The sequence below is a fragment of the Cydia pomonella genome, chromosome 2 (genome assembly GCF_033807575.1).
Source record: "Cydia pomonella isolate Wapato2018A chromosome 2, ilCydPomo1, whole genome shotgun sequence".
In the NCBI taxonomy this organism is placed as follows: Eukaryota; Metazoa; Arthropoda; class Insecta; order Lepidoptera; family Tortricidae; genus Cydia; species Cydia pomonella.
In genome coordinates, this window is record NC_084704.1 from 13,928,204 (window position 1) to 13,955,813 (window position 27,610).

The 27,610-nt window shown below is 34.8% G+C and overlaps 1 protein-coding gene across 1 annotated transcript; it reads right to left on the reverse strand.

Moving 5' to 3' along the window:
• Positions 1 to 39: 39 nt before the first annotated feature.
• LOC133534449 (uncharacterized) lies at positions 40 to 20,423 on the reverse strand. The gene is made up of 2 exons (XM_061873569.1): positions 20,244 to 20,423; positions 40 to 1,477 (listed from the first exon to the last, which is right to left on the reverse strand). Exons 1-2 carry the CDS (start codon positions 20,280 to 20,282, stop codon positions 389 to 391), a joined length of 1,128 nt encoding a protein of 375 aa, XP_061729553.1. The 5' UTR covers positions 20,283 to 20,423; the 3' UTR covers positions 40 to 388.
• Between the last annotated feature and the right edge of the window lie 7,187 nt (positions 20,424 to 27,610).

Consider the following 27,610-nt stretch of genomic DNA (forward strand, 5'->3'; position numbering starts at 1 on the left):
AACAACCCATACTAAGCACTATTATAAGAAATACACATCTAACATGTTAAAATAGGCAGATCTCATAATTTATTATAATTAATGTAATTATTTATCGATACAACTCCCACAAAACAATAATACAAACATATTGCACGACAGTCTTAAATATAAACACAGACAGTATTGTTTGTTTTTAAATTAACTCACTACATTTCCGACAGATATTTGTAGCACGTCTTCTAGCGTCAGGTTTTTGAAGAATATCAGGACAGTAGTTGCAATAAAAATAAGTTACTTCACAATGTCTATACACAATATAGTCACATGTTTTTTTATGATCTTGAATATTTTAGGAGGCAGCTGATGAATGCAATTTCAAACACTTGCATGGTGCGCATTTATAGTGTCAATTGATGAAGGGACTGAAGGCGTCGTTTAGATTTTGCGGACTGAAGGCCATATTACTATGTTTGTAGTTAATATATGGTGATATAGAGGTGGATGAAACCAGTGCCGATTCAATGTAACTGTCTTGTGCAACTTCATCCCCTTGGTAGTGTGGGGTCTCGTGGTGGTAATTTGGTACTAGACGGCCGGGCGGTTCTGCGTACTGGCCTCCCACAATCACATGGTCATGTTTATCGTACTCATTCGCATTCGTCTTTCCTTTCCAAGGTTTATATTTTTTAATACTGTGCGAATCATGATGAATGTTATTTTGTTTGGTAGGCTGATATTCTTTTATCGGATGTTGTTTATATACGTCTGCATAGGAATCGAATTTGAATTCTGTATACTTTTGCGGCTCCACGTGCTCATATTCTTCTATTTCGGGCTTAGCATAAACTGGATGATGTTTGGAATAGGCATTGTTAGCATCTATGTTGACATCTTGATTGTAGCTTTGTAGTGATTGGAACTGCTGTTGTTCAAAGTCAACGAAATTGGGGTTGGGGTTTTCAAAAGTTGATAATCCCGTCGGAAAATTGTTCGTTAAGGGATTTCCGTAAGAATCTACAGGGGGTTCTCCGTAGCTTTGTTTCGGTGGTTGCACGTATTCCTGTGCAAATTCTTTAGGAGGTTCACCAAAGCCAACAGGTTCTTGTGGGTAGTAAGGCTGAGGCCGTGGTTTAGGAGGCCGCTGTGGCACTCGACCGTAATAGGGTTTTGCCGATGGGTATCTTGGTTTTGTGTTTCGTTTACTACTATATTTGTTATACTTAGACCGTAATTGCTTTTTCTTATACTTTTTAACAGTCAGTCGGTTAGGGGGAGATGGCGCCGGCCCATACATGGGTTTCAGGGAGCCACGTTTCGGTTTCTTATGCCAGTATCTTAGTTTAGTTGCCCGTTGATTGGAATTACTCATTTTGATGGAATTTGATGGATACCCAGTTATTAATATTGCTTCTCTTTTGGCCCGCCGACCGTTTCTTTTCTCAACTAGTTCTTGCTTTGTGCTCTCTGCTCCGACGCATGTTGCTGTGACCGTTATCTGTAAATGAGAAAAATGAGAATTAACTTGACAGTTCAAGAATTTATGGGTGGGTCTTAAAAATACCCATGAAAGGCACATACAGTACGATTTCCATGTATTTTACTTTACTATTTCTCCGTGATAAATGGGACATACTGAAAGTTTGTGAAATTTAATTAGTAAGACACGGGTTTTGTTTATCATCATGATGATCCTAGCGATGTTCCGGCATTTTTCCACGACTCACTTAAGGCTGGAGTCTGCTCGGCAACTCGACTCATATATATTATAACTATTAATATAATCATACGATAAAATCACACCATAAATATTTTGACTTAAAATGCTGCCAGAACGAAACCATAAGGCTCGCACTGTCAAAAGTTATCAGATCTCTTGTAGGACCAAGCTTCTCTAACTCTAGGCCCTAACTTCACAAACTTTACACCTTAGTCAAAATAATGTGGCTTGGCCGTTTGACTGGTATGGAATTCTCATACTGTTTGTCTTGCCCCGAGCAAAATAAACTATGTTCGTTTTACCCCACCTTACTTTACCAAGCGTTTTGCTACTAGAACAAATATTGAAGAGAAAAGACCTGGGCTGAGCCCTATATCAAATAACTTATAGTTACAATTTACAAGTGACCACTGTGTCACAAGATTGTTGAAGTTTGTGTATAAGAAAACATAATGACCGATTTTTTTTATTAATCAAATACCTATATAAATTGTAGGAATAAATCTACTTTTGACATAAGCACGCTTTTTGTCTTTGTGCTTCAGATCTGAATTATATTTAATACTAAAACCATAGAAAAGTAAAACTTACGGAATTAGAATGAAGCGCCTAGTGGTAAGAGCGTGCGACTTGCAATCCGGAGGTCGCGGGTTCTAACCCCGGCTCGTACCAATGAGTTTTTCGGAATTGATGTACGAAATATCATTTGATACCTATTTACCAGTCGCTTTTCGGTAAAGGAAAACATCGTGAGGAATCCGGACTAATCCCAATAAGGCCTAGTTTACCCTCTGGGTTGGAACGTCAGATGGCAGTCGCTTTCGTAAAAACTAGTTCCTACACCAATTCTTGGGATTAGTTGCCAAGCAGACCCCAGGCTCCGATGAGCCGTGGCAATAAGCCGGGACAAGCGCTAGAAAGATGATGGTAGATTGGTACACATATCATGTGACCTCTAACCTTTGAAAAAACTTTATCTTATACCTTTAAACGAGCAATTCTTGTATATATATATATATGTATATATATTTCCGGGATCTCGGAAACGGCTCTAACGATTTTGCTGAAATTTGGTATATGGGGGTTTTTGGGGGTAAACAATCGATCTAGACTAATCTAAGTCTTATGTTTCAGAAAACGCGTGTTTTCGAGTTTGCATGCGTTTTTCTTTCGACGCAGAATAGGGTCGCTAATTTCGTGTTTCCAGCTACTGTCCGTCTGGTCCAGCGGGTTAAGACGCGGATTGCTAAACGAGTGTTACGGGTTCGAATCTCGCCCGGTGACTAGCTTTTTTTTATTTTATATGTTCAAGTTTATATATAATTTTTTAATTTTTATTGTTTTAGACAAGTTTAATGTAGTAAAAAAATGTAGATAAGATTATCACCTATATTACAATAAATAGTTATAACCGAGCAATGCTCGGTCGCCCAGGTACTGAAGTTATTATTTAAATATGCACTGAAAATAATTATCTATTGTCTATCGATGTCAAGTAAAAAAATATATATGCTTTGTTATTAATGTTATTTTTAGAGAACTATTATCACTTCGCATTTATCAGGGTGAGTTTAAATCAATATTATTTGGGTTGTTAACTTTGGTCACATACTTATCCCTGTTTGGGGTTCCGTACCAAACAGGTACAAAAGGAACCCTTAAAGTGCGACTCTGTTCGTCCGTCCGTCTGTCTGTCACATTGCTAAATATCTCGAGATGTACTTAAGCTATCAATTTGAAATTTGGAATAGTAATGAACAACGCTAACCCAGACATATTGAAAGTGTTTTTCTTTTATATTAACTATGGGAAATGCCCAATATAAAAAGAGGGAAACATTTCAAAGTCTAGTTACTAGGTCAAGTGGGGTGAACATTACAAAATAATTGTTTTTTTTTATAGTGAAAAAAATTTACTTATGAAGGGCAATGTGTAAAAAAATAGCATCCCATTATCTCCGAAGTTTACGAATGAAAAATTATGATTATTTTTTAGGGTTCCATACCCAAAGGGTCAAACGGGACCCTATTACTGAGACTTCGCTGTCCGTCCGTTCGTCTGTCACCAGGCTGTATCTCATGAACCGTGATAGTTAGCCAGTTGAAATTTCTACAGATTATGTATTTCTGTTGTCGCTATAACAACAAATACTAAAAACAGAATAAAATATATATTTAAGGGGGGCTCCCATACAACATACATAATTTTTTTGCTGTTTTTATAAATAACGGTACGGAATCCTTCGTGCGCGCGTCCGACTCGCACTTGGCCGGGTTTTTTTACATAATAATAACATTATTTACCATAAAGATTACAGGAAAATCTTTTTCTTCTTTTTGCTCTATCTTGATAACTTTTTTTTTTAATTAACAAAAAACATTTTATAAATTAATTTGCAATTTAATCCCGTTTGCGGGTGTTTATTTTAGTTGAAATTCATATGACATTACAGTATAGACTTTGTTTCAAAAAAATTATTGAAATTTTTTCACATGATAAAGAATTATCCCTGAAAAACCAATATACATCACTTACATACAACACTTTCTATCGAGCCGCGTCGTGCGCGAGTGGAATAAACTACGGGCAGCAGTGACAAATGCTCCTTTAGTGAATAGTTTTAAAAACAGACTTGAGTAACATTTAAAATTATCAAAATGAACATTAATTGTACAAAAAAACAAGTGCAGTGATATAAACGCATCAGCTTTCAGCTGCTAGTGTATTAAACAATATACTATAATATAATACGTACAGTGGTGGCAGCATGGTTTCATTTTTATCACTTGTCACTATGCCCGTCACTTTGATGATAAATGATAAAGAGCCGACCATCTTAGCCCTACAAATCGCACAAATTAGTTACCCAATTTACCCATAGATGGCGCTGTATACTTCTGGTCAAAAGTCTTTCATGATTATAGTTACATGAGAAAATTTAAAGTTTGTATGGAACCCTCGGTGCGCGAGGTAAACAAACTCGCACTTGACCGGTTTTTTTTTAGTTTTACCATCGCTTTATTTGGATCCAATCTGTATATGGAACTGTATAAAAACGGAGCATACAGTTATGCACACTTAGACGCCCCTGATTTACTTTTTGTTTCTAGAACCGCGTTGGGAATGCGTCTTTGTCGGGTAATTAATTGAGATCTACAGAAAGTAACCGTAAATACATACATGTCTTAGCTATGTGGTTGTTACAAATGTATATTGTGGCAACTTACTACCTATAACTTTTTATTATACTTAAAAAAAGTCCACATTTTGCTATGTTTTAGGTTTGATGCAGTCGGTAAAACTAATAAGACCTTTACAACAATGTGAAGATATGTAACAATATACTTAAGAAGAAACAAAACTAATAGATATCAAATAAAATTTGATGTACTTTATCGTTGATAGAAAAGATTACATTTGGGAAAAGAAGACATACAGAGATAAAAAAGCTTAGTCGTTGATTAGGACTATAGTTAAATATTTCGTTAAGTTTCCAAATTATGTTGTCTCCTGGGAGTCCTGAGGCTCTATGTACAATAAGTACATACATATTATTTTAACTCTTTTTTTGCTTTGATTATTAAATTCAAAACACTTGCCACTGGAACTCTGGTGTTGACACGATAAAAAAATTATTACTCTAATTAAAATACTTTCAGGATTGTAGCAAAACTCGTGATTAACACTCGTAGCTTTAAACGTTTCAGGAATGTGTTACAATTAGTGCTTTGTTTTTAAACTTATCATGTTGATACAGCAGTAGCTGCGTGACAGCAACGGCCCAGTTTCACTTTTAGATGATGCGTCATTTTGCATTCGTTGCCATACCATGTTTGTCAGTTTTTTTTTATATTTTTACGATTACAGAGATGGATCTCATGATACAATTTGTTTTTACTGCGGCGTGAAATAACTGATCACTGATCAACCATGAAGTTTTAATATCTTCACAGCTCACTCAAGTAGATTAAAATTATTATCATCTTCACAAATGTTAATTGCAGGTTAGGTATAATACGTATATACAGAATCTATCTTCAAATACGACCATAACAATTAACAACACAACCTACCCATTGTTAACTTAAAGTTGACATAGGTACATAATGCCACACCTATTTAGTTTTATTTTCCATAGTTCCAACATGACATGCGTTACATGTGTACGTTGTTATTCAAGTCTCGGATGTGTATGTCTTTACTTGTATGATAATCGCGATCCCGGGGGTCACTACACAAACTAGAGAAACCCACCAAACCATTGCGACATTACTACAAAGACCTCACGTAAAGATGGGCGTAACTCGCATACCTCCATATTTAAATTACGCCCTTTTCTGTATGTTACGCGATAAAGTGAAACTATTTAGAAGTTGATTAACTTTCTTAGATTCGTATCTGAGTTGCTTATTAATGAATGCGATTCGAATGAGTGGAGTATATAATATTCTTATTATAAATAATTATATATGACGATATTATATATATTATAAAAATATATAGAGATAAATGCTTAAAAATATAGAAAAGATCCATGACTCAAGAATAAATAAATATATGTGATGAACATACAAATAAATGCCCTTACCAGGATTTGAACCCAAGACCTGTTTCGTAGGCAGGGTCACTACCGAATAGGTTAGGAGGCCGTTACATTATTAGTAATGATAAAGAAACGCGAAATAATATAAGATTATAAGATAAACTACATAATTCATAAGATCTAAACGACACGACAACTGCTTTTGAGTAGGAAATGAATTGAGTGCTTCCTCTCAAGGCAAAGGTAGGAAATGGGTTCAAGCACCCGCAACCGCAGCCACGACAGTTAATTATTTAGCTGTTGTTTGCATTCTACTGTACCAACTTGCTGCACGCCGCAGTGTCTAAGCATCTCTAGGTTTCCACGCACATTCTAATGATACCTAAATAACTAAGGAAGTATCATGTCGAATGTTTAGTATAAATTATTGTTAAACAAAAATAAAGCTAATGACGTATGTGGAATGAAAATTGGACTAAGTTGACATGGTTGTTTTTATAAATATTTGTTTCTAACTTCGAGTGATGAGGATGAGGCTAGCTAGCAGGGCCCTATTTAATAAACATTACAATCCAACAATTTTGTAAAAAAGTGTCAAATTTGTTAAATTTTACTTACAAGTGCTGTTTAATAAACCCTACAAATAAGTAAAAAAATACAAATTAATAACTTACAATTTTCACATTTATAAACGCTGTTTAATAAACGTTTACATATGTTAAAAATGCCTGTAGCTTTTGATGACAATATTGTGTTTACGAAATTGTAATGGTAAGATTGGTAAGGTACAATTTACATAAAATGTAAGTTTTTGCCACAAGTATTTAATAAACGAGGGTAGACTTCTTGCTTTTTAATTTATAATTTTATTAGGTATCTCACGCAATACATTTCTCATTGAATTGGTTTACCTATTTGTCATGAGGTAAGCTGCATTACGCTTTCTGTTGTGTTGAAGTTCTTGTCCAATTTTTGTTAACAAATATTCGACGGTAGTCTTACATACTCGAAATTTTTCGTTAAACGTGAAATCTGTCACATTAAAAGCAAAATGTAATCCTTTTACGAAAAACTCTTCGTCTTCGTTCAATTACATATTCATTATCACTATCTTCACTATTGCTGTCACTACTCGTTGTTAGACCCATTTTTTATTCTAAATTAGATTGTCCGGCACACCTCATCAAGTTTTTACACATCATGAGAGCGCCTGTCAGAATTATACTACAATTTACAAAATATGTAAACTTGTAATTACTATTATGTGTTCAATAAAGTAGTTTTACATACAAAATTGTTAAATTGTACCTGTGAAGTGAAAATGTTTATTGAACCAAATTATGTAAAATTGTAGATACAATTGTACAATTATGTAAGTTTTCCACCATGACAAATTTGTAAGTCACATTTTTTATTAAACAGGAACTTGTAGACTTGTAACCTGTCACCTACAATTTACAATTTACAATTTGTAACATTTATTAAACGGGGCCCAGGTAGGTAAACCTAACATACTTTGGCCAGTCGCCAAAATTTCCTTTTTACTGGTGGGTGACTACCCATTTGGAAGTTATATATTAGGTATGGCGAATAAAATCGACCCAGGATTCTTCGAGTGGTTTGTTGTGTGTAGGTATAAATTCTTGGATCACTTTCGGTATTTTCTAGTGGTTCGTGAATTACCGGTTAAAAGCCACTGGTCTAATATAATAAATAATAATAATTGAAGGCACGGTATTAAAAACGATACCTAGCGTTGAATTTCATAGTCACGTTTACTACTTAATGTAATAGGTACTTAATAGTTCGAGATTATGCAACAAAATGAAGCATTATTTTTGAAAATGTGTCCTCGTCTATATAAAGGTATATTTCATCCGACAGTCATAATTTGCTTCATAGAATTGTCGTAATACATTGCTACTTGCCCCTATTTCACCAGATGTAGCGTTCTGATTATGTTGATAAACTAAACATTTCAAAAATCATCTGTAAATCTCATAGCTCATAGATTAAAGTCAAATATTTGTTACGTACTAAAGTAAATACATGTTGAATAAACTGTCTTGTCTAATTTAATTCAATCTGGTCTAAATGATATCTAAAGAAACTAACAGTTTTGTTTCCGAGTAAAAAGTGTTCTTGAGATATTCCAGGTTCGCAACAATGTTACAATGAATTTTCACATAATTATTAACTAGAGATTATCGATTCTTCCTCAGTCGCACACGAGTTGTGTAATTGCGTGGGAGATTAGAAATCTCCAATGTAAATCGATTTTATAATAATGAAATGGAGGGTCCTCTAGCCATGAAGTGTAGCAAATTGATTTAGAGCCGGTTATCATTATACAAGAGATGTAAATATACTCACCTGCAGGAAATGGTAGGTTGAACAAATTTGAGATTAGCGCCCTACAATTTATTTCAAAAATCAAATAACTATGTGTCAAATGATTGTGCTAGATAATTAAGTATGTACATATAAAATATTTATTGCAATAAATGGAGAATACTAAGTGCTACAAATCAGTCACCGACAAAATTTTCAAGTACTTAAAAATGGTACAAGTGTCGAGTAGATTTAAACTGTTGTCTAAAATTCAATTTTAAGCGGCACAGTAGCCTGCATGGTTTAGTAAAAAGCGTTACTTCTGGAGCCACGCGAAGCTTAAATTAGCAAATTCGTAACCTTGCGTTGCGGCGTACCTTGCTCAATTTTTTTGCAGGAAAGGGGTTTTGATATATGCAATAGACAAACAAGCACTCCGACAACGAAGCTAATTTTCCCTTTAGGCGGGGCAAGACGGGTTCGTATTAAACCAGTTGAGTTTTAGGCCAAAATCTGAGTAAGTATGACTCTAATGTTGCCAGTTTCTATTTAATTCTGATTCTGAGTAAGTTCGCTAATCTATAGAGCATTTTATTAGTTATCCAAGTTCCTAAGATGTCAGGTTATTAAGATCTCAAATTCCTAGCTCTTCAGATTCTCATAATGCCGGATTCTGAGTAGGTCAGAAAATCACATAAACATTGTGACATTGTCATTAAGAACTATCTATTAATTACTTTATCATATTTAATCTTAAAGTGGCCAGTATCTCAGATATCTGCTGATTGTACCTGGCCTTTTCGAAATTAAATATACATAAAATCTGTCCTAATAAGAAAGCGTTATTTCCAGAATTCATCATTAAAAGAATCTGCTTAATATTTTAATCGAATCGTTGCTAATCGGATGAGATAAGAAACTGCATAAATCCTATCCCAACTTATTACCAATCAGACGTATTACTGTCATGTCACGGGACCATATACGAATCTGACCTACTCAGAAATTGTTTTAAAAAGAAAGTGACTTCTATATCATAAGTCGTATGTCGATATTGTTTTGTTCAGAAAGATACCTATGGCGAATCTGGCCTCTACAGAGTCGGGCTTACTCAGATTCGGGTCCAATAACGAAACTGTCTCAATACGAATCTGCCCTGGCCCGCCTAAAGGTAATTTTCGGTTAAATGGTTTCAATTTTTCCTTTTCAAAATAAGACCCTAGAAACCACTAAACTAACTCCCATTACCTTTACTGCATGCATCTACTGAACTCGTTTATTAATGTCATACTATTTGATTATGCTACATATTATCTCACACGTATGTAGGTAGGTATGTCGTAACAAGTAGTGAACCTTATAAAAGGTGTTACATTGATGAAAGAGGATGGGAAGCGGTATTCATCTCATTATGTGGTGAAAGTGCAAGAACAGTTATAGTGATAGATAAATAGAACACCTACCGATACTACCTAGCTAGGTACTAGCTTTTGTCCGTCTTCGTCTGCGTTAATTATTAATTTGGATAGCTTTTTTCAAATCCAATCTGCTTTATTGATTCTCCATACAAACTTTCATCTGCTTTCCACCCCTATTTTATTTCTTAATAAGAGTTATTTTATAAAAGTCATATTATAGTCCTTTCTTAAAGAAATTATTGATGTGCTCACGGCGTTGCGATTGGTTGTTCCAAACATGGCGCGCTGTCACGCGTATGCGTAGGAATGGGACATGTTCAACCACCAACACCGAGTGCCCTCACATATCTTCGAAGTTCATCATCAAGTCCATCTTGTGAAACTAGACCTTACAATATACTGACGGCCGTATTCGAACAATGCCTATAAGATGTCGCAATGATACGATACAGATCTGTCAGTGTCAAAAGTGACGTTTTTGGTTAACTAAATGTCACTTTTGACACTGACAGATCGGTATCGTATCACTGTGACATATTATAATCATTATTAATATACGGCCGTAAGAGGTTCCCAATGCAAATTTTCTTGATTTATAAATGAATCATTATAGAATTTCAAAAATACATATATTTTATACCTCTTCACTTTAGTGGCAATCGCAGCCTTTGGACGTTTGCAACTAGGAGAATGTCACATGGGCGTTCCCGTCTCTGAAAGCCAGCTAAAAATTGGATTTTTTATTTCATTTCTTATTTTGATACCATATCAGTAATTATCATTCTACTAAAATAAAGTAGATAAACTACCAACTAAATAACTAAACTACATATTAATTATACTCAATTAAAAATAAAAAAGAATCACAAATTTCAGTTATATTTTTCAAATGGCACAATACGGTACGAACGAAAACACGAACTTTCCGCAACTGATGAAAGCATAATTCACATTACTATTCGTTTACGTGAAAGGGATCGCACATTGCATTTTCAAGTTCACGAAAAGGGACGGGCGTACTTCGTTCCCGCTCAGTACAACCATATTGACCAGTATAACATGCATTGCAATAATGCATTTGACTTACTGGAATGTTATTCCATTTGTTTTTTTTTTGGATGACTTAGATGACTTGCCATACCATTTTACGCTGCAATATAGGATTATTAGGGAACAAATTCAAATTTACGATTTATTTTCGTACAGACGGGCATACTGCTAACAGGTCGTAAATTTGGGCGCAACTAATCGGAGCGGCGCGCGTGCTATCTTATATGTGCTCTGTCTGTACCCCAATACGGGAGGTGATCGCGAGTCGTCCTATAAGCTCAGTCTATAGGGATTGGTCTGTGTTTGCGAACCTATAAACCTAGTTTTTCATTGTGTCATAAACATACTAAAAATCATCGAGAATGGAAAATATTTGGAAGTGGAAAAACGTTTTCTCTTTTTGGATGGACGATCACGCGGTATACTTCCCTCTTAAGCGAGAAGAGGTAACAGACAAGATAGACACGAGATAGACAAGAGAGGTATGGGCAATGTGAATGTCATCTCGCCTTGTGTGGTAGGGCACAGCACAGCAGATGTCATTCCAGATCTAGAGCAGAGCCCAACTGGGGAAGTACCTCCACCTTACAGAAAACCGCAGCCAAATAACACTTGACCCTACTCATAGTGTTGTGTTCCTGCCGGTGAGTAAGGTTGCCAGAGCTCAACGAGGGGGTGGGGTTAGGGTCGGCAACGCGCATGTAACTCCTCTTGAGTTGCAGGTGTACATAGGCTACGGAGACTGCTTACCATCAGGCAGGCCGTATGCTTGTTTGCCACCGACGTAGTATAAAAAAAAAAAAAAAGACAGATTCTTTTATAATATTAAGTATGAATACGTTTTGATGCAGGAATGCTATCGCGATACGGTATCCAGTGAACACACATGGAAGGATATATCAAGATTTATTTTTCACTACCTAAGTACTTACATTGCGATTGTTACCCATAATTTAATTTCATTAAGTGTTAATTTTATTCCAGAATCTATACCTAACAGAAAACCTAAAATATATTTCTGAATTTTGAAAAAGTTACCGTCAAGGTTTAACCATCACGTGAGGGCAAAATTGTATATTTTATAAGTTTTATAACTTTTACTATAAGTTTTAAAGTAGTTATTTATTTACTCTACTCCCATTGTAGGTACCTCTAGGTACAAACTACTAGACTAGATGGTGTGCTCAAATCACTGTACCTATGCAATTTAAACTGAACGAGACAATGCGCTTGGCGAGGAATAGAAGTCTATAGATGGAGGAACCTGGTCTTCAACAGAAGCACATGATGTCACGAGCCTCAGCATTGAGGGACCGACTGAAGAAGAAGAAGGTACAAAATATTAACTGCCAAAGCAAACAAAGCTGTATGCACCCAAGCTAACTAATTGTCATACATCGACTCACGGTTGATCAAGGACTATTAACGCTATTAACGCCAACGATCAACCAACTAGCTAACAGCTCGTTACGTTTTCGTTAAACGGCGCAGTTTTCTCGGCGAAAGTGAGAACGTTTTCGCCGGTTATGGAAAAGTGCAGCATAGGTTAGGGTTACGTGTTTACGAGCATGGCTGTTAGGTTAATGATAGACAGCTGCATGATTATGTTTGACAATGATTTGACATGAGAAGTGATAGTGACATGTGTGACGTATGGCACTAAAGGTTAGTTCGGACAACGTTAGTAATTTAGTCGAGTGGCGAGTATTTGTGACTGCATGCAAAAGGGTCCTTATGCTCCATGTGCACGTGCAGTATGCAAAGTCACAAATACTCGCCACTCGACTAAATTACTGACGTATTTCGAACTAGCTTTTATTTAGTTTACCCATAGTAATTAATATCATTGTGCCTTTTTTACTTTTATATTGATATCATGATCTCAGTGTTTTCATTTTTTGAAATCATAACTTATTTATAAGAGTTAATATTTTAGTTTAGGAACGTTGCTTAATATTATCTACCATAAGTTTATAACACTATTCACGTGTCTGTGCTGCCCTGCTAAACTAAAAAGCAGTAGATATTTTAAACGAATATTGAATAATCATTCGCTTTCCCTTATCCCATTTATTTGGGATCGGCGCAGTATGTCTTTTAAACGAAAATTGAATGGTAACATGTACCTCAATCTGTTGGTTCCATTTACAAGATCATTTGTTTTTGAGATGAGATACCTCTTAGCTCAGGAGGGCAGCGTGTTTTATGAGTCGTTTAACAATCTTGCTGCTTGAATTGTAGTAAAACATTACACGTACTTTTGCCAGAATTATACAGCAAAACACATAAAAACCTAAATTGCGGGTTTCCCAGAGATAAGACCTAATAGCTAGATCGATTTTTCGTCCCGAAAACCCCCATATAGCAAATTTCATCTAAATCGTTAGAGCCGTTTCCGAGATCCCCAAAATATATAAATATATATGTACAAGAATTGCTCGTTTAAAGGTAAGGTAAGATGTACATAAACATATTATTAGACGACCGGCTTGGCCTAGTGGGTGACCCTGCCTACGAAGCTGATGGTCCCGGGTTCAAATCCTGGTAAGGGCATTTATTCGTGTGATGAGCATGGATATTTGTTCCTGAGTCATGGGTGTTTTCTATGTATTTAAGTATTTATAAATATTTATATATTATATATATCGTTGTCTAAGTACCCTCAACACAAGCCTTATTGAGCTTACTGTGGGACTTAGTCAATTTGTGTAATAATGTCCTATGATATTTATTTATTTATTATTTATTTATATTATATCTGCATGGATATTATTAAATTAAGGTAGAGATTCTCAAAGTAACTAAAAATTGAGTCTAAACTCGCAAAAAATATACCACAGTACCCTGTAAGTGTACCAATTTGCTAAATTTTGTATTGTAGTATTGCAAAAATTGTAATATCTTCTTCAAAGCTATAACTGAGAACCAATAGGAAAACTGTCAGTTCACACTTGACTGTGACGATATCACTATGTCAGTAACAGTTTAAAGTGGTGTCATTTCAGACCATGCGTGTGCACTTTCGTTTTGTAGCGCTATGCGCAAATTGTTATAACTGATGAGTGTCGCTAAGATCACGAGGTAGAATGTATTATATCTAATTATGACGAAAACTTGCAAAGGTTTATTGAAAAGATAAGACAAATACAAAAATACAATGTTAAGTTTAGTGGTTAAGACGTTCTGAATTTAACCCTGTGCTTCTTGTAATAAAATAATACAAAAACTTTTTTACTAGAACCGCGAGAATATAAATTATCATTTTGCTAGCCGTTTAGTTCAGTTATATTCTTTTAGAGGAATTACCGGAAGTCCTTTTTACCTCCAATTTTGATTTCGTAGTTAGTTGAAAATAAATAAATGTTTTCAAGATTTAATTTAGTTTTTATTATTAGTTTTAATCCTAATGTAATTTAATATATGTGCTTATGTTGGTAAAAATGAATGAAATCAGCTGATTTATACTCTTACGTAAAAAGTATGGAACATCATTAAAAAAAAACTATACCTTTTTCATAATTTTCTTCCTACTTCCTTAGAATAAAGGCCTGTTTTCTAGAACCTATCCATACTAATGTATTTTACTTTCGCACCCTGTAGGTACGTATGTTTTTGGCGGATTAAGACTGAGGTTTTTAGGTTACTCATCCTTAAGAATGTGTTAATTACTAAACCTCTTTGTTCTACGGTTTCTTATTATAAACTGCAACTACCCTTGTAGTTACCTATGTACCTATACAACAAACAGTTAACTAAAATGAATTATTTCAATGAAATGTCTATGCAAATTCTTGTCTATTTTTCTTTCTACTTCTTGATTATAATAAAAAAATTAAGCAATTATTTTTATTTGAAACATATGAAATCATATCTATGATATATTATAGTCCCCAGCGATCTTCTAAAGGTGCAGAACACCGCCCTTAGAAATCATATTTAACGTCCAAAGGTGGTTTGACCGCGCTTTCTTTCCATGGGTACGTATTACGAAATAAAAGCCATTACGGGTCAAAAGTAAAAATGCCTTTCTTGCTTAGCAGAGAAGCATTAGTACGCTAATAAACATCAACTGGCGTCAGTTAAACTGTACTTACGCTAAAGATCATACTACAGAAATATTGTACATAATAAACTATGTCATACACGACGTGAGATGTCCATAAGTTAATGCTCTTTAAGTTGCAGTGTTGAAAACCAATCAACAGCATCGATATGTTATGGGATATTGTTTTATTGACTAATCAGATCAAGATAATAGAAACAAAATATGAAGAAATTTCACCGAAGAACAAAACGAAATCTTGTTACCACATGTGACAAGTTATGGACACTTAGAGAGCCTTTGGTTTTGATGTAGGTATATCGACGTAAATAATCATTTTATTTCCACAAAACTTAAAAACCATCTAAATAATCTCATGACTAATTCGAATTGGAGTAAAGGATCAACGGCTCCAAAATATTTCAGATGTTGTTTGTTAAATCGCTCTCTACAAACATGGACGCTATGCTGGCTATTCAACTAGTTTTGGTATCATAACTCCGTTTCCAAGTGTAAAACATAAACTCTGTATCAACTAAGTACTTATCGGCAAGTGTTGCCTTTCTTTGCGTATGTAATTTAATCTTAACACTGACCCGCCCACTGGACCGCACAAGACTCTGGCTTTCCATCAGGAATCTGACCTAATTAACCGTATACAAATCTGCGTTAATATATAATACCAGCATCTACACCTAAGCTTATTACTTTAAAAAACCATACCTAAATATTATACCTATAAAGTGAAAAGAGTAATACCGACCTGCCCCGGCTTCGCACGGGTAAAACTTACACCTTCCTCAAGAATCACCCAATGAATAAATCACAGAACCACACTATTGATGGATGAAAACCGCATTAAAATCCATTCATTAGTTTTTGATCTTATCGTGAACATACATACATACAGACTCGGTGGGGGACTTTGTTTCAAAAGATTTAGTAATATGCTATTGCTATAATGCGTAATTACAAAGTGTAAGCAATGAATCCATAAGTGTAGGGTTGTAGGGCCCAAAAATACTGACTCGAGAAGGACCCTGACTAAAATTTTGCAATTCGACATATCGGCTTATATTCTGTCTTCACATCTCCGCCTACCACACAAGCAACAATATGGTCAACCACGTCACTTTCTCGAGTCAAATTGTGGCTTAGATTATACGGTACTAATGGTCTGACATGATAGCGTTTAACAATAACTTGCTCACGCTGTTGTGTTCCAGGCCGCGGACTGGACGCACCCGACAGGGTGGCTGCTCAAGGCCGTTCATACATTGGATTTGGATCGAGCTCAATTAGTGGAAGAAATAAAAGCAGATATGTATGGAGCAATATGCACTTTTGTCTCAGGCGATGCCGTCTGGCATAATTGTTCCTTGGAACCTACTAAGCTGATCTAAAGCCCTCACGAGATTTACTCTTGGCTATACATATACCCCAAAAAGGCTGCAAAATTTTAGATGTAAATTTAAAAAAAATCGGTAAATCTAGGCAACCATGGACTGGACCAACTATTTATAAAGCAACTTATTACAGTTAGATTAAGAATAAAATAAGCTATCATTTGATATAATATTCGATTAAATAACAAAAGAATGTTAATACTGTCCGTACGCAATTTTAATAGGGAGCGTGCATGAACTGTAGGAGGCAGCACAGGAGCCGTCAGATTTTTGGCGCGAGGCGTAAATGTGATGTTTATTGTTCCGATGTAGCCCACAAGATGGCAGAACCTACTATGCACAAGAAAACACGTGACGTCTAAATGTACATGTTTCTGGTTCTGATTCAGGCCACAAGATGGCAGATCCTCCAACGCGCACGGTTCCTATAGGCAACCTATATGCAATGTGTCAATGTGAATATTACCTATAATTTATTTCTTGTCACTAATAAATAACAGATGACTTTTTATACCGTATCTCCCACTGTACCTATATAATTATCAGTTGCTATTATTATATATAGTTTGCTAAAAAAAGTGTATCGACCATTATGTGACGGTATAATATTACATACTTTATCCGAATGGATTCAATTTCAATTATATTTCCTAAAACTGTAATGCCTTTTGTATTTTTTACTATTTAGAAAATACCGTGGATAATTGGATGGAACGGTAAAAGTAATCTCAAACAAGTTTAGTCCGTGACGGAATTTGTTTGTCTTAAGCTGTTTGCTATAGCTCAGTGATAGTTTAGCTTGCTTGTTCTCCGAATGGTCCGAGGATTCCGTTACAACACTTACAACTTCATTTACGACTTTTAAAACAAAGGTATAGTTTTAGGTGTGAAAACTATGTATACCTATGATATGCAGTCAAAAGTATTAGCCAGATCTTACAATTGATTATTTCATGATGTGGCATTTTTTTCAAGAAATGATCGGTTGGTCCCATCATGAAACAGTCAACTGATCAATTCTAAAATGGGATTTTATGATATCATAAATTGTATGATCTAGCCGCGACAATAAAAACGCAATGATAATCTGGTCAAGATGACGTGATAATTAAGTACTGACAACGTTGTCACCGACAGTATGCTACATAGTGAGGAGCTTAATTGTTTATATTATTTTAATGCCTTCTTCAAATGTTCGATTCACTATTTTGAAAGAAATCGTATGGGTTTAAAACATTTCAAGTCAGTGTAAGGTGACTGTGGGCAAGACCGGCAAATTTTATTTATTTTTTACATTGGAGTATTCTAGCTCCGTTAATTATTCACTTACGTGACCGCTTGTAATCACATACGATGAAGAATTTCATAAATAATAGTTAAGCTATAGTGACAGATCATTTTAATCATAAATTAAGCAAAAACAATAGTATTTTTAAAAATTCGGCGAGTAGACGAACTTCCCGTGTAGTTTAAGGTAAGTCCGTCTAGTAACGATATCAGCCATACTATGGGTGCTTAAGTGTTCGTATTCGAATCCTTACAAAGAATGAAACAAGACAATGAAAAGTGTACTCTAAACTTGTTAATATAGGGTTTAGATTCGAAATAAACACAATTTTTCTTATTAAAAGGTAAGTCAGGTAAGTCGTAATATATTACGTAAATGGGGTGGTAAACCTTTTTTGGAAAATAATTATACGTACTTATTTTTTGGACTTCTCAAATAAAATACCAATAGTCATTTTAAATTTACTCATTGTTTTAAATTTACGGAGATCAAAGAGGGTTACATAAATAAACTCATAGTAGAAGCAATTTTAAACTACGAACACCGTTTAAGTTTAAATCAAATAGTGATTGGCAAATCAAACTCCATAACACAAGTAGGTACCCTACATACGTAAATTTTCAGGATAAGTAAGGTAAAGAACCCACGTCACATAGCGGCGTGGCACGCGCGGTACAGCGTTGGCGTGGCGCGTAACCTTGCATCACGGTGTAGGCAAAACGCCTCAACCACGATAAGTACAATAAATGTTCCGAAATAAAAAAATACGTACGGACTGATATGGCTGTAATGATTTTAATCTTCAAAACTGTCAAGAAAATATGACTGTACAACCGTATTCTAAAATTCAAGAGGAGTAAAAAGGGTAATAATATGTGTCATAGGTAAGTATAATAATATAACATATGAAGGTGATGATCATGGGTTCGAATCCCGGTAGGGGCATTTGCTTGTATAATCTACACAGATATTTGTTCCTCCAGTCATATTTGTTTTTGATATATTTATCTATATAAGTTTGTATATGTCGTTGCCTAGCACCAATAGTAAAAACTAAGCTATGCTTTGTTTGCGGCCAATATTTATTTATTTATTTACTTAATAGGTATTTTCTTATTTGTATTTTCGGTTACATAGTGCTGAGGATTAAGATCACATTTCTTTAGTAGTTTCGAGATTAAAATTGTTAATAAACACAAAACACAAACATCATGCGCAATGTCGTAAAGATGCGTATCTGTAGTAACCTTATAAAATCGTAGGTAATAAATAATATTGAAGTCATTTAACAGTTGGTAACCTCTGATTCAAGGAAAGTCCGGCGGAACTAGCGCGAAAAACTGACTTATAAACTCGACGCCAAAGCGGCAAACGCTTTCTAATTCAAAAGTTATAATGTGTTGACGGACTTGCCTTGTAGACGGTCTTGCCCACAGTCACCTTAATTAATTTAAATTTTGATATCCAAATAGAATTATTAGATAGTTTAGGATAAAATTGAATGAATTTGTAAAATGTATTGTTTAAGAAATATAGTACAAATATGGTTGAACTAGCGCCTCGCTATATATTTATAAAATATGGTAGGTTTGAAGAGCTTCCTCATTCTGAATGAATTTACTAAATACGAAATTCTAATTTGTCCCCATAGAAAAACTAACTATGTTATTTGCTAGAGTCATTCAAGACTACAAAAAGTATGTGATTTTAAAAAGTGCGTATGTAATATTTATACAAAGTAAGATTTTAAAAACATGCAGTTCTAATGCATACCAAAATGTCTAGCCACATTGTACAGAATAGGGAACTTACGACGAGTTACCATCGGATTTGAAGACCAAAAGGATAACAAAACGAACATTTAAAAAGAAACTTAGCAATAATCTATTAAATAAAATAAAAGGTAAAATACAACCGCTATAAATTGTACATATGCACTGCATTTTTATACTGTATGATCAAATTGTAGCGTTAACCCCTTACTTCATGTCGTAAACAAAAGTATTATATCTGTTAAAAAATAAACTTTATTAACTATCAATAGAATTGAATATTAGAACTGCCATATAGGGCTGCGCATGCGGTAAGGGGTTAAATAGATAAAAAAATAAGTAGCATATAGACTACCTAGCTTGCATATTATAGGAGCTTCGTCTGCCAACAAACCACTCTGTGGTGTGGCAGAAGTATATTGTAAATATTTATAAGGCATGAAACGTGAATAAACGTTTATTTATTTATTTATTTTTTACCTATCTATCCACCAATTATGTTATTTATTATAATATTATAAATAAAAATACTGGCTTATTACTACTTATCAGGTAATTATATTATTATAATGATAATTATGGCCAAATAAAAAATCCACACAAAATACCTACACTTATTCTTGCAATAGTATACTTTTAATTGATAGGTCGGTACTATTTTAATATATTGATTTTGATAATATTAAAAACTTACCGTTAAAAATATAAAACAGAGGACGTCAGACAACAACATCTTTCACACACGTAAAACAAAACAACTGCTACTAAAACTTCAATTTATAATTTAGACTATCATAATAAGATACATATATAAGTGATGAGTGGTGTGGCCCGATCGAAAGCCAGGTAGGTAATGCGAATCGCGAGAGATGACTGCGGCCCGGTGGGCTGTGACGGGACAGCTATAGAGTTGCTGACACCACTTGTTTACTAATAAATAAACCTGTAAACAACTTCGGAACAGGCTCAACTAAATCAACATTCGGTCGCCCGCTAGTTGAATCTCATTCCTCGTTTGTTAGTCATTTTGTAAACTAATTCTACCACTTCAATAATCCACATAATTCACATTTAATAGACGCTATCTATTGTTTCAGTTGACTTTTGTTCCCATTTCAGATAATAGCAGCTACATTTTTGCTGTTTGGGGGTTAGATTCAAATTTGTATGCAGAAGAGGTGAGACGTCGTTGCGACTATTGAAAGTTATGATCGCTGACGCTGAAGTACTTATATGTTGCAGCGACCTTCTGCTATTAGCAGTATGTATACGGGTGCTAACTTTTGATGGCTTAATTTAATTACTTCTTAGAATAAATAGCAACTTTGAATCAATTACTGTATACTTTAGTACAAATTGTAAATAAGTCAAGCAGGAATGTAAAGGCGCTTGTTTATGTTTATCAGTATCTATCTTTGTTGTGACATTGTGCCAAAACGGAAGAACCAAATTTCAACAAATTGACGACATATTTCGCATTATTTGATACTTACACCTTTCTTTATTTTGAGTGTTTGTGCTTGTGGAAACAGTTATATTATATGTCAGGAAACGCCATAAAAATGTACTGCTAATAGAATTACAAGGAGTCCATAAAATAATGAAAATGCTATCAGTAGTAGGTAGATATCGGCCGCGCCAAAATGTGATCAACGGAAGTGTGTTTCTAAACGACAAAAATATCCACAAACGCGTAGCAAGGCGTGCAATCTCGAAAATTACTTCCTTAACGACGAGTGTGGGATGAATTGTAATGTGGTGGCAGTAGACAGGATCCTCACGCCACTCTCCTTGGCAAACGAGAATTGGCGCAAACCTGTGGTACTCAGTACCGCGGACCGCATGGAAGAGTTAAGGAATAGCTCCTTAGTACACGGGTGGTTCTACAGGGCCCCCATGGGACCCGACGTAGACCTGCCCGCGTTGATGAACTGGTGACAATTCAGGGACCTCTTCGGAGAAACCGAGGGTTTTGCCAGTGCAAGTGCGGACTATCGGAAATTCATCCTGTAGGACGATACGGTCAACATTAGCCGTACATGCCGATGTCCCGGGTAGGCAGGTACGTATTATAATTATTATGTCCGGTTGTTCTCATCTTGTAAACGGCGAGTATTTACATTTACACGGACATAATCTCATATATAGGATCATTCATCAGTAACTTGCTCTCCTATACGACCTTGTTGATCGCGAAATGCCTTACTACAAGTATGCATCTGCGTTAGTTCTCAAAAATGGTCGTGCCACGCTCTATTGGGATAGGTCTATCGTCACTGACAGGACTATTGTAGCCAATACGCCTGACAGAATGCTGATAGTTCGATTGCAGCGTTCAGTAAGTATCTAGACTTAGCTCACGAGATAACCGCCATGTGAGATGTTAATTCGACGATCATTAACCATATTATATAGACCCATAGCGAGGAGTCTCGATCAACACCTTGAGAGGCTATCGCTAGGTGGCTGGATACAGATTGTTAGGGTCAGATACAGAAGGCGGTAGTATTGGACACGACGAGGATAGTCCGGTTCCTCTCTCTGCAGGCCTGGTCACCGGCAGCGTGGGCCCTGCCCTGCTGCTGGCGACACCCTAGGTTAGGTCTTTTATAATTGTTTACACATATATGTATAAGGTGCTAACAAATTAGCTACTGATATTTTTACAGCTTATAGTACTCGGCTCCTAGAGTATGTTTAATTAAGTATGAAATATTATAGGTTATACATACGATGTTTTTTTGGAGAAAATTGGAAAACAAATTTGCTACGTAAAAACATCCTGTTAATGAGATAATTAAATGAGACCTCATTTATAGTTGTGGCGTTCTCGAGAATGGTCTCCGTTTTGTATAGGGAATGTTCTTGTGGCGCGAGCATTATGGCGTTTTCAACCAAACGCGTACTTATTGTCGGTTGTCAATAAGACGCTATTTCTATAACACTTAAAAATTCAACCGTCGTCAATTGACAATGTGGTACCTTACCGTTTAGTTGAAAACGTCGCAATTGTTGACATGACAGATAGTGTTAATCATCTTGTCAGTAAAATTATGATTATTTTTAGATAAGTATAATAATAATTTATTTACTATGTTCGGTAAATTAAGGTAAAAAATTATATAAAAAGTTTTCTTTATTTATATTAAAGTTAATTGTTTAAGTATCATATATAAAATATCGGTAACTAATTTGTTGGTCATATGTATTATTGTTTTATGTTTTACTTTATATGCATATTGTGAAAATGTAAAGCCTTAACATAAGAAGAATAATAAGTGAAGCGATTAATAAAAATAATAAATCATGATCTCGGTGTACCCCTTACATTTCATTAAAGTGACAGTAGAAGCTCTACGTGTTGGCTTCGGTTTTTTTGCGGGAGGCATGCGCGGAGATGCCTCTAAATGTCCGAAACACCATTGTTCCGTGATGGGAAAGACATAAACCACGATAAAAGTATCAAAAGAAATTCGCGTCTGATACATATATTATGACTGATTAATTTAAAGCAAAAAACAAGACGAGAGAGGAATGATTTACGATACGAAAGCAGCGTATTTATACTCGATATAATATTTTATTAAATTATTACGCTGTAGTCATTTTGACACTTGATATGCATATGCAATCTAAAGTAAAAAATAATTAAAATTTAAAATTCAAACTGTTTATTATAATAAAGTTAGTTACAAAGTTACATTTTTTAGGGTTCCGTAGCCAAATGGCAAAAAACGGAACCCTTATGGATTCGTTATGTCCGTCTATCTGTTCGTTTATGTCACAGCCACTTTTTTCCGAAACTATAAGAACTATACTGTTGAAACTTGGTAAGTAGATGTATTCTGTGAACCGCATTAAGATTTTCACACAAAAATAGAAAATTTTTTTCTAAACTGAATAGTTTGCGCGAGAGACACTTCCAAAGTGGTAAAATGTGTCCTGCCCCCCCCCCCCCCCCTCCCTGTAACTTCTAAAATAACAGAATGATAAAACTTAAAAAAATATATGATGTACATTATCATGCAAACTTCCACCGAAAATTGTTTTGAACGAGATTTAGTAAATTGTTTTTTTAATACGTCATAAATGGTACTCCTCGCACTTGGCCGCTTTTTTTACATAGCATGATCTATTTATTATAGATTGTAAGCTAAGGAGTATGAAGTTTTATTTCTAAGTACATTATTATTACTTGATTAATATGGTATTAATATGATAATTTTCTGCTTTTAAACTTACCAACTTATTTATTCAAGCAGTGCTTTTTTAACATTAGTTTAAGCGTATGAGGTTTACCCTCTTCTAGGTTACCTATCTATTATATTTCTGGGCCGACTCTTTAGGATGTGTGGCATATAACTCGACCAGACTCTTTGCCCATAATAGTTGTTGCTACGTGGTATATTGAAATGTTTTTTATTTATCAGAACTCTAAGGTTAGTTGGCCTGCCATACCTATTCAGACTTCCCAAATTATGTCTATATTCTAATATTATGGCTAGTTTCACTTTATCATTATACATCCATTATTCTACAATGTTGGAATAAGTTACAGTAATTATTTTTATATTTATATTTGACTTTTAGTGGTACAATGGATTTTAGGATTCTTAACTGTAGACTATATATTCGTTGGCGTTGTAGGTGAGTTTTGTGGGTTCTGCCGTAGCTAGATATACCATAGTTTATCACTGAATCAGCCATGGCCATGTGTATTAGACGGAGTGTGTTATAAGGCATTTTGTTTTTAAGTATTGCTAGGTTACTAAGTACAGCTCTTAGATTTTTACGTACATGGTCAATGTGCAGACTCCAGTTAAATTTATCATCTATAATTAGTCCAAGGTATTTATGCTGTTCTACTATATCCAGGGGCTCACAGTCGCAGCTCGAACCTAATCCATGCAAACAGTGGTGTTTGTGTGCTGTAATCTTGGGTACTATGTTGGTTTTGATGATGTAAGGTGACCTTATATGCAATATTTTGGTTTCTTGGTAGTTAATAGTTAATCCTGCATCATGGGACTATTTGCATAATACATCAAATTCTCACTGCATCCTGTGTTGCGCCTCTACAATATTAGTATCAGCAGTTATTAGACATGTGTCATCAGCAAATTGGTACACAGAGGCCTCCCTAAATATGTTACACATATCATTGACATAAAGTACCTAACCATTTCCGAAAACATGATTATTTTGCTTTTTCATAGACTAATTTGGAGTTTGTAGTGTACCATCAACCGTAAAAGTGCATGGCGAATTTATCTATGAATTTATTCATAATTTCTCCATGCAATAAAAGCTAAAAATAAATGAATTGTAAGAATGAACAGTGTTCAAGTATCATTACTGTTTTATCGCCTTATACACGATGTTACAATACGCTGTAAATTTTTTAAATTTGCCGACAATTTCTAGTCTCTCCATTATTAAACAGAGTCTATTATATTTAATTATTATGGTAAGTAGGTTTTTTTTATGATTATACGCATATCAATGGATGTGGAATTACCACCATAAACATCTAATGGAAATATGATATAGATCGTGTCGTTGCCTTGACTCGTATAAATAATAATAAATATTATAGAACATTATTACACAAATTGACTAAGTCCCACAGTAAGCTCAATAAGGCTTGTGTTGAGGGTACTTAGGCAACGATATATATAATATATAAATATTTATAAATACTTAAATACATAGAACCACCCATGACTCATGTATTGTCATGTTACTAAAGGTTAGACTTGACAAATCTGCGCGTCCTCGTGGCTGCCACGAACTATATTTATAATGGCACTCCCATAGATTGTTAGGTACTCGAAAGCCTGGATTCACTTACGGCCCGATTCGAAGAATAATGAAGACACGTTTAAGATCTTGGAAAGATCGATAACTACACGACATGTCTAAATTGACGTTTATTTCGATCCCGCTGTAATCCTAATAAGATCTATCTACGATATTTCTAACGTCAAAGTGACATTGGTGGCCCGAATCGAGCTGCTTCTGTCAAATTATACGACATGCAAACGATATCTAAATGAGAACTTATTTAAATTAGAACTTATCGTTATCGTATCTTATTCTTCGAATCGGGCCGTTAGACGGACTATATCGTAATGAATTACATGTTTGATTTTTCGATTACAAACTTTATTTGCATTTGGTAGCCTATTTCCTTGTAAAGAACAGCCAAGCAATGTTTGTACTGAGGTGCAAAAGGTGACGTTCCTTATTAGTCGTACTTGCACAAACCATAAAAAGTTCAAATACGGCGCTCTCTGAACAAAAGATTTCCTTTGGCTGAATTAATCTTTGTGTTCCTAAGATATATTTAAGATGCGTTTGAGCGTCAGCGACGGCTGAGGTTAGTCACTATATTTATTATAAAACAAAGACTCCCGCCGCGTCTGTCTGTCTGTATGCCTGTATGTTCGCGATAAACTCAAAAACAAAAAAACTATTTATTTTTTGTGTATATTCTTTTAATTTTTTATTACTATATTGTAGTAGACTGTATGTTGATATTTAATATGGTGATTTAAAGTAGACCATCACTACTATCTTATTGTAACACTTATATAAGGTTGTGCTGTAGTTTTCATGTAAGTAAGTATAATAGTACATTACGAATATTACGATACAAGTGCGAAAAGTAGGAAATTACCTTTTCTTGTGTATCTTACGTTTTACAGTAGGTACATATGGGCCTTTTTAATTTCCTAACCAAGGCACGTAAAGTAATAATTATAGCTCTAGTGTGGTAAAGTAACACCAATGGGGAGCATAGCAGCAATGTAGGCACATTTTACGGAAACATTTTAGGGGGTTTTATCACCCGGTTATATATGAACAGACTTCGATCGCACCTACACGCTCTCTCATCGTCACTTGTTGTTAGTTTATATTTACTAACAAGTAAATAACAACCCCTTGATGTTACACATATACAAATAACTGGTAATATAATATTAAAACGGGTGTTCTGGCCGTTCGTTAAAGATTTATTATCAGAATCTTACTTATCAATTATTTTTTCTCCGATGATTACTTTTTAACTTCAATTTCGATAAACACCGCAATTATGGTCCCTATGATAGTTCTTAAGGTGTATTTTGGTTGGGCTTAATTTAAAAATAATCAATAAATAATGTTTTTACCGTATTTTTGTTACTTACACGTTACATACACCGTGTTTTTATTGAATTCCGTTAACTTCGGGGCATCGGTAAGTACGTTAAATGGCATAGTTAATTAAAAAAAAAAGTTTATTTTTAATTTTTTAAATATTTTATTTTGTATAAAAAGTAATTAAATGTTGCATATAGCGTTGTTGTAACACGGGCATTACATTTAACTCAACCAAACAATTGAAAACTTTGACATCTCAATGTCATTTCGAACATCGATCGTCCGAGATAGTATGTACGTTTAGTAGCAAATGTATTAACTCGTACTAAACACTAATCAATAGGTATGTAAATAGGCCCTAAGGGAAGTGTACACGCTCGTTAGGGCCTTATAAGATAAAAATTAACTATTGATTATCTCCGAAATGGAGTTAAATAGAATACCGGTGTCTTAGAGAAAGTTACTTAATTTAAGCTCAGGGATGCACCCTTGAAATTAAAGGAAAAAAAACTTAGTGTATATTTTATAAATAAATTAACGTGCTAAACTTAAAAAATGGCATCAAACATTGTACATGACAACTACTCTACCTATGAACTATAATATGGAATAACATTTGATACGAGAGTTAGTAAAAATGTAACATACTTACTTCATTCAACATCCAAATTTTTTATACGAAGATTAATTTTAGATAAATGAATTGTAAATTAAATAGAATACCTACCATGTTGTTTATTAGCAACTACCGCCACCTTTCGTGAATGAGACGTACTATCGACGTGAACTAGTGGAATAACTATATTGTAGTGTCTGCTTACTTCTCTAGATGGCGTTGCAATTACTTTCACCGCTATACTTAGCGGTGAAAGTAATTCCAACGCCATCTAGACGCCAACGCACCGTAGTAGTTGGTAA